The sequence below is a fragment of the Chiloscyllium plagiosum genome, unplaced genomic scaffold, assembly GCF_037043375.1.
Source record: "Chiloscyllium plagiosum isolate Xiang-an unplaced genomic scaffold, Cpla_swu_hap1 HiC_scaffold_27, whole genome shotgun sequence".
NCBI lineage: Eukaryota > Metazoa > Chordata > Chondrichthyes > Orectolobiformes > Hemiscylliidae > Chiloscyllium > Chiloscyllium plagiosum.
Window position 1 is genome coordinate 10,633,846 of NW_028270165.1, and position 8,989 is coordinate 10,642,834.

The 8,989-nt window shown below is 47.9% G+C and overlaps 2 protein-coding genes across 2 annotated transcripts in view; one reads left to right on the top strand and one right to left on the bottom strand.

Moving 5' to 3' along the window:
• LOC148143086 (uncharacterized) overlaps nucleotides 1–8,989 on the top strand; it is a 260,306-nt gene that overhangs the window by 83,728 nt on the left and 167,589 nt on the right. The window lies entirely within an intron of this gene.
• LOC148143090 (uncharacterized) lies at nucleotides 862–3,276 on the bottom strand (the record flags this gene model as incomplete). The annotated part of the gene is made up of 1 exon (XM_087975695.1): nucleotides 862–3,276. A coding segment is annotated over one exon (1,131 nt), but the record flags the coding sequence as incomplete, so codon positions are not given.

Consider the following 8,989-nt stretch of genomic DNA (forward strand, 5'->3'; position numbering starts at 1 on the left):
AAGTCTTGAGGCACAAGAAATAACAGGTGCGGGGGGGAAAAGGGAAAGAGAATGGCTGGGGGTCGAGAGAGAGAAAATGGACAGGGGTTGGGGGGACAGGGAGAGAATGGACAGCGGGCAGCGACACCACAAATCCCACCTTTCCCAGGACCACAGCAGTCACTTCTCAATATACATGTGGTCATGGCAGCAGAATCATATAATCCCTGCAGGCTATTTGGCCCATTTAATTCACACCAAACTTCCAAACAGCTTCCCACCAGACCAACTCACCTACCATATAGCTCTGCAGCTTCCCCTGGCTTATTACCCTAAACTGCAGATTGTTGGACTGTGGGTAGAAACCGCAGCACCCAGAGGTAAACCATGCACAAAGTCCACACAGACAGTCCTCAGAGGCTGGAATCAAACCCAGGTCCCTGGCAATGTGAGGCAGCAGCACTAGCCACAGAGTCACTGTGCTGCCCATAGCTTTGGGGTTCTGCTTTGTCTTTGTAGTTTCTGACTGGCTGTCGTCTCCTGACATTGTTGGACCACACCCACTGCAACCTCCCTTTCCCACTTCTCCAGCCCTGAGCACATTGGTTCCTGAATCCTGCTGCCAACTGCAGAGAACAGAGACGATCTCTGTCACTATTGTCCCTTACCACCACCACCTTCTCTTCCCCTCCCCCCCCCCCAAACTTTGTTCTTCCTCCCACCACCCAGCCAGTTAGCTCCTCCCCACTGCAGCCCTCTCTCAGATCCTCTTTACCTGTGTGATTCGCACTCATACCCACCTGATCCTGTCCACTGACCCAATGAGAAGGCTGTCTGGAGATGAATGACCATTACCCGGAATAAAAAGCTGTTTAAGTTTTCCCCTGATGTGTATGCAGCCTGGCTTCCAGCTCCAACTCTGAGTTGAAGGTCTTCCAGCATGTGTTTGCTCTCATCCAGAGCCTCCCACCTTCTGCAAAGCAAAAGATAAGTTCCACCCAGTACGCTCCAATGCATGTTGTATAACTGCTCAATTGTTTTTAGTGGGCAAGCAGAGGCTGATAGCCAAGTTCGGAACCCATGAGGATGGTCTCAACAGGGACCTTGGGTCACTCCACTACATTATACACTCACACGCTCTCTTACATACACATGACACACACATACAAACACACCCCACACACGCCTTCTCAGAGGCTTATACTCCATCACACAAACGTTACCAAGCATGCACACTTGCAAACACATACACATGGGTCTATGTGGTGAATTTGCATTTGCAGATACATTCGATGTGCGCTTTGAGCAGAAATCGGCAGGTAGTCAATCCATGTATTATTTTATAAATTCCTACTTTGATAATAGAACCATTCTGATTCAAGATTTGGATACAGACACACTCAAACTTCACACCTTTCATACATTGTGAGAGCTGAGATGTCACCTATTTTTATAAAACCTTAAGTCATCTCGAGACTGACTTAAAAAATAATCTGGGATTTACACATTAATGAAGCAAAACCTGCAACCCATTCTAAAAGATGAAAGACTTAACAGCAATCCAGGTTTTTTTCAATATATCATTTCTGTTGCATGACACTGTGATCTTTTGCTTTAAATTCTGTGTCTTATGATCCTGCTCCACAGCTACCTAATGAAGGAGCAGTGCTCTGGAAGCTAGTGCATCCAAATAAACCTGTTGGACTATAACCTGGTGCTTTTTAACTTTACCCACCCCAGTTCAACACCGGCCCCTCCACATCGTTTCTAGTGAACTCGGCCCACACCCTTTACTGCTGCCAGTAAACTTTACAATGCTGATGAAATGGTGCAGTACCTGCACTCCTGAAAAATTTACAATTTCTAACGATAGTAGCTACTCATTCACTACTCCATCTGATACACGACATTGGAAACTTAGTGCAGGAGGCTGAAAGAAATGAGCAGCTTTAAAACAAAAACCATTTGGAGCTCAAAGCTTTCAATGAGAGCCTGAACCCGACGTTAAGTTCAGGTAAACTTTACTGTGACCAACTTTGTTACAGCTTCAGATTCCCCCCAGCAAAAAGGCATAGAAAAAGTAGTTCTTTTCAAAAAACAGCTCAAGGTCAAAGCGCACACACTCTCCACACCCAACACCACCACCACCACCAACCCGTTGCTCCTTCAATCCCCCTGCGATGGCGCGTGAACTCGCTGGTGGCTCCGCAGGTTGAAGAAGCGTGTGAAACCCTTCCCACACTGAGAGCAGGTGAAGGGCTTCTTGCCCGTGTGGACCCGCTGGTGGTTCAGCAGGTTGGAGGAATTGCTAAAAGCCTTCCCGCACACGGTGCAGGGGAACGGCCTCTCCCCCGTGTCGACCCGCTGATGGGTCAGCAGGTGGGAGGAACTGTTGAAGGCCTTCCTGCACTCTGGACAGCTGAAGGGTCTCTCCCCTGTGTGGACACGCCGGTGGGTCAGTAGGTTGGAGGAATTGCTGAAGGCTTTCCCGCACTTTAAGCAGCTGAAAGGCCTTTCACCCGTGTGGACCCGTTGATGGTTCAGCCTGTAGGAGGAACTGCTGAAGGCCTTCCCACACTCGGGGCAGCTGAAGGGCCTTTCCCCAGTGTGGACCCGCCGGTGGGCCAGCAAGGCAGAGGAATAGCTGAAGGCCTTCCCACACTCGGGACAGGAGAACGGCCTCTCCCCCGTGTGGACCCGCTGGTGCTTCAGCAGGTCAGAGGATTTGCTGAAGGCCTTCCCGCAGTTGGGACAGCTGAAGGGCCTTTCCCCTGTGTGGACCCGCCGGTGGGTCAGCAGGGCAGAGGAATCACCGAAGGCCTGTCCGCAGTCAGGGCAAGAGAATGGCCTCTCCCCTGTGTGGACCCGCTGGTGCTTCAGGAGGTCGGAGGAATTGCTGAAGGCCTTCCTACACTCGGAGCAGCTGAAGGGCCTCTCCCCCGCCTGGACCCGCTTGTGGGTCAGCAGGGTGGTGGAACTGCTGAATGCCTTGCCGCACTCAGGGCAGCTGAATGGCCTCTCCCCTCTGTGGATCTGGTGGTGCTTTAGCAGGTCAGAGGATTTGCTGAAGGCCTTCCTACAGACTGGGCAGGAGAATGGCCTTTCCCCGGTGTGGCTGCGCTGATAAGTCTCTGGGGCAGACGGGGCATGAAAGCCTTTCCCACAGTTACCACACTTCCATGGTTTCTCCACAGGGCGGGATTCCTCCAGTTTCTCTATGGCTGAAGCTTCAGCTGTACGCCAACACTTGTACAGCCCCTCCCCACTGTGAATTCCTGTTTTCAGGCCGTATAGCTGTTACACACTCCACGCTCAGTGCGCTGCAACAGTAGGGTCTCTCATCTAGTCCCATTGATGCTGAAAAAGTACTCAAACAAGAACCAAAAAGTTTGTTTCCTTCTCACAGAATCATAGTTGAAAATTGTTGCGGTCCTGATGAATTGGGTGACTGTCAGACATTGATGTCAAAGTGAGGACTGCAGTCGCTGGAGAGTCGGAGACAAAAAGCGCAGCACTGGAAAAGCACAGCAGGTCAGGCAGCATCCGAGGTGCAGGAGAGTCAATGTTTCCGGCATAACGCTTATACCTGTTCATTTTGAAACTTCTGTCTTCAGATCTTCAAATACGCTGCAAAAAGAAATTATAAGATTCATCACTGTCAGTGCAGGGTAGAAATTCAGAACAAGCAATTCTACTTTCTGCAGAATATTCTTTTCTTATTTCACAAAATTGAAAACACCATCCCACTCTCTCCCCCTCTGTTCTCACTCTGCTCTAATCAATTCTTACGGGGCAACCAACAAGGTGACTTTGTCACTGTATAAGTTCAAAATTAATATGAAAGAAGTCTTCGATAAGCTGTTGGCACTTAGAAGTTGACAAGGCACTGGGACTTGATGAAATATATCCAAGGATCTTGAAGAAAGGGACGACAGAAATTGTGGGAGCATTCGACATAATTCAACAGTCTTCCATGGAATTGGAGGAAGTGACTGGAAAACTGCAAACACTTTAGCCTTGTTTAAGAAAGGTTGTAAAGATATACTCAGCAATTAGAGGGCAGCCAGTTTAAATTTGGTGGAAAAGCAGAAATAGTTATTCTGGTCAAAATTTGTAGTCACATGGAGAAAGGTGGATTAAGAAGAGCCAGCGTGGGATTGCTGAAGGGGACATTGCATTTAATTAACTTGATGGTGTTTTTTGCAGAAGTTACAGGCTTGACGAGGATAACACCTCAGCTCTCCTCTTTGTTATCCATCCTGGCTGTCCTAGGGAGTCTGGTACACCTACAGCCTTGACGTAATGCTGAATTTGAGGGGATTAAAGCACTAAAGTGTGACTTCAAATTACTTGGCTTCACGGGTTTTGCTGTCATATCTCTCCCATAAACGCTGACAGAACAGGCTGTGTGCAGGAGTCTGCTGGGCACCACCTTCATTAATCAAAAGGGAAAGAGCTATTGATTCAGCACCTCAGTAAATCTTGAGGCAGTCTTGGCTCCTATGCACATGTTGGGATACATGTAAGGAGATGTTTATATTTTGCTTCTGTACTTAGAATTCAGAAATTGAAGCCAGTGTACATTTTTAAAATCTTCAAGATTAAAAGTACAGAGGAGATCAATATTATACAACAATCCAACAACCCCGTCCCAAGACAACAGGCGCCTGACCCTCACAAAGCTGGCGGCCGGTTGCCCGGGCAACCCGAGAGCTCCTTCGCCGGTGAAGTAAACACTGGGCCTGTGGGGCTTTTATTGGAGGCCTGACGCCTCCCCCTCGGAGTTTATAAACTCCCCAGTCTCCCTCCTCCCGCGGGTCCCAATCCTACCCTGTCTCACTGTCTCCTCTCCCCGGGGGCAGGAGCCAGGTCTTGGCGCTCGGGCCTGGCGACCTCCCCGGGATGTTCCTGAAACCTGGTCCTGTTCTGAAGGAGAATCCCCGGACCCGAAACACCTCCTCACATTCCTCCCGACACCAGCTGCCGGACCTGCTCAGCTTTTCCAGCGGCTCCTGTTCTTGTTCCTTCAGCCGCCGGCGCCATTCCTCTCCCACACTCAGTAACACTTTGTCCCATTGCACATGCGCCAACTCACTGGAGGCGGGGTCCCTCTTGGTGACGTCATCACCCGCCGAAGTGGCGCGGTCGGAGGAGTCCTCCAAGAATTCGGAGACAATGGGGGCGGGGCGATTGTTTTCCCCGCCCCCAGCCATTTGAAAGGTGAGTTTCTTTTAGCAGATATACTTTTAAGTTTGAACGTATTTTATTTCAATTTTCAGAAATGTTATTCCAGACCTCTGGAAAGCTGAAGCATTGAGAAACTTTCAGACATAAACAAACGGATACGAATAAAATCAATAAAAATAGGTAAGGTAAATTACGAAATAAACCCAGCACAAAATATCAAAAAGAATAGCAAGAGCTTGTATTGGAATGCTGAAGGGAACAGAATCGCTGAAGTAAATATTTGTCCCTTGGAAGGCGAAACCGCTGAGTTAATGGGGGAACACTGAAATAGCAGAGCTGCTAAATCAAAACTTCCCTTAGCTTTCACATTGGAGGACAGCAATACTATCCCTATTGGAACCGGCAAGTCAGAGGCTATCGAAAGGGTTAACAATTAACGTCGATAGGTACATGGGAGCAGCAGTTACATGGGAGACCATTACCTGCAAGTTCTGTTCAAAGACACTCACTATTGGAGCAGCACACTCATCTCAACATAGAGAGATTACAAAGATAAAGATGGGAGAAACCATTGGAGAGATTTGAAGACTAAAATGAGAATTTTAAAATTTGGTTGTTGCTTGAATGGGCACCAGCACAGGTCAGTGGACACATGAGCCACAGAGGAATGAGAATTGTTGCCATGAAACAAGAGCAAAGTCTTAGATGGGCAAATGCGTAAAATTATTGATTGCAGCAGTGAAGTAGTCAAGCCTGGAGGTAAGGAAGGGACCAAAGATGATTCCGGCAGCAGCAGCTACTTTGAGAATGGGACAGGCTCGAATGAGATGACAGAGGCGGATACAGGAGGGATGGGATGGGATGGGATGGGACGGCATGGCATGGCATGGCATTACAGTGTGGAAACAGGCCCTTCGGCCCAACAAGTCCACACCGACCCGCCGAAGCGCAACCCACCCATATCCCTACATTTACCCCTTACCTAACACTACGGGCAATTTAGTATGGCCAATTCACCTGACCTGCACATCTTTGGACTGTGGGAGGAAACCGGAGCACCCGGAGGAAACCCACACAGACACGGGGAGAATGTGCAAACTCCACACAGTCAGTTGCCTGAGGCGGGAATTGAACCCGGGTCTCTGGCACTGTGAGGCAGCAGTGCTAACCACTGGGCCACCGTGCCGCCCACAGGTCAGAAGCTACTCTCAGAATCCAATGCAGCAAGTTATGAACAGCCTGGCTGAATCTGAGAGTTATAAGGGAGAGAGATGGAGGCTGAGGAATGAAGATGGATGCAAAAAATTGGAAACCAGTGGCTTCATTCTTCCCAGTGTTTAATTGGAGTGGATCCATCAATATGAAGAATCTCAGCAACCAGATTGGACCATGAAACTGGTGAGTTTTGAGAAGGTTTGTAGCTCAGGGTGAGGTTCTGGATGTAGGTTTGCTCGCTGAGCTGAAAGGTTCATTTTCCATCACTATACTAGGTAACATCTGCAGTGAGCCTCCAGATGAAGCACCAGTGGTGTAGCCCACTTTCTATTTAGATGTTTGGGTTTCTTTGGGTTGGTGATGTCATTTCCTGTGGTGGCATCATTTCGTATGGCAATGTCATTTCCTGTTCTTTTTCGGGGGGGGGGGTGCAAATGGGATCCAAGTCAATGTATTTGTTGATAGCATTCCAACCAGAATTCTATGCTTCTAGGAATTCTCATGCGTGTCTCTGTTTGGCTTGTCCTGGGGTGGATGTGCTGTGCCAGTCGAAGTGGTGTCCTTCCTCATGCATCTGTAAGGATACTAGGGATAGTGGGTGATGTCTTTTTGTGGCTAGTTGATGTTCATATATCCTAGTGGCTAGTTTTCTGCCTGTTTGTCCAATGTAGGGAACACCACATCCATCCTCGGATAAGGGTCTGTTTCTGTGCTGTCTGACTTTAACTCTTCTTTTGGTCATCACAACCATTTTCTTGCCTTCCCCAATACCCATCCAATTCATTGTTGGATGGGTATTGGGGTCTGACAACTGGCATTGATTGGTGTGGAAGAATATGTTGCTGGAAAAGCACAGCAGGTCAGGCAGCATCCAAGAAGCAGGAGAATCAGCCCAAAACGTCGATTCTCCCGCTCCTCTGATGCTGCCTGAACAGCTGTGCTTTTCCAGCAACACTCTCAACTCTGATCTCCAGCATCTGCAGACCTCAATTTCTCCTGGTGTGAAAAAATGCTGAGACCTCTTTGTCCATCCACACAACATTCCTGATGAAGGGCTTGTGCCTGAAACATCAACTCTCCTGCTCCTCGGATGCTGTCTGACCTGCTGTGCCTCCAGTGCCACATTTTTTGACTCTGATCTCCAGCTTCTGCCATCCCAATATATGATCATTTAAACAATGCTTTGTGCTGTTTTCTTTTTCCACAACACCGGCTATAACTTCACACTGAGGTAATGCATTTGCCATGTGTTTGCCAATTGAGACATAGACCTGGACCAACTTTTCCAGTCTGTCCCCTCCCTTTGCTTTTAGTTGCTTCAAGTCACAAATTGAACCCCTGCATGAAAAAAAGAGAATAGAAGAGGGGGGAGAGAAGAGAGATCGCTGTGCTCACAGATGTTGGACAGAGGAAGTTCCAGTCTGTGGTGAATCTCAATCTTCATTCATAGAGAGAAGCAGCAACAGCTTGAGAAGCTAATGGTCCACTTTCAGACAATAGAGAGGCTGTGTTTAACAAGAAGACTAGACTCCTACCGGTCCTCCAGTACTCCTCATTGGTCCATCAATACAACATAGCGCCGTTTTTGCGGACAGCTACAAGCATGGGCGGTGTTCTTGCTGACACTGAGGAGCATGTGTGGTAGACTCTGTGGAGATGGAGTTACTGACAGTTTCTAACTATCCAAAGGCCAATGGGAGAAAAAAAGATAGAGCCTCAATGACCACCACACACACACACACACACACACACACACACACACACACACACACACCTCTCCCACCTCCCCCCCCCCCCCCCCCCCCACCCCGGTAGCTCGACATATCAACATTTGCACCTCGCTATTTTTGCTAATAATTTTACTACACCTCTCATGATTTTGTATATCTCAATAAGGTCACCCCTCAACCTCCTCTGCTCTCATGAAAGAAGTCTCAGCCTCCCCTTATAACTCAATTCCTCCAGTCCTGGCAAATAGTGGCCTCACCATCATCCTGTATAACCTCAACATTATGTCCCAACTCCTATACTCAATGGTGTGAACAATAAAGGCAAGTGTGCTAAATGCCTTCTTAACCACCCAGTCTACCAATGATGCAACTTTCAAACTACTGTGTACCTGAACACCCCCAGATCTCTCTGTTCTACAATACAACCCAGGGCTCTCCCATTAACTGTACAAGTCCTGCACTTCTTTGTTTTAGCAAAATGCAAGCTCTCGCTTTTATCCATACCTCTCAAACACACACCCCAACACTCTCAACTCCTGAGGCTTATACTCCAACACACCCACACTTTACAAAGCATGGTACGTGATGCACAAGGTGCAAATTCACAATGGGGTGAATTTGCATTTGCAGAATTACATTTGCAGATACATGCAATTTCGCTCAAAAAAACACACAATCTGCAGACAGTTAGTGCAGGCAGTCAATCCATGTAGTATTTTATAAATTCCTACTTCAGAAATGAAACCAGTCTGATACAAGATTGGGATACAGACAGACTCAAGCCTCACACCTGCCATGCATTGTCTGAGCTGAGAAGTCACCTATTTTTATAAAACCTAAGTCATCATGAGATTGTAACTTAAAAGAAATTCTGAGAT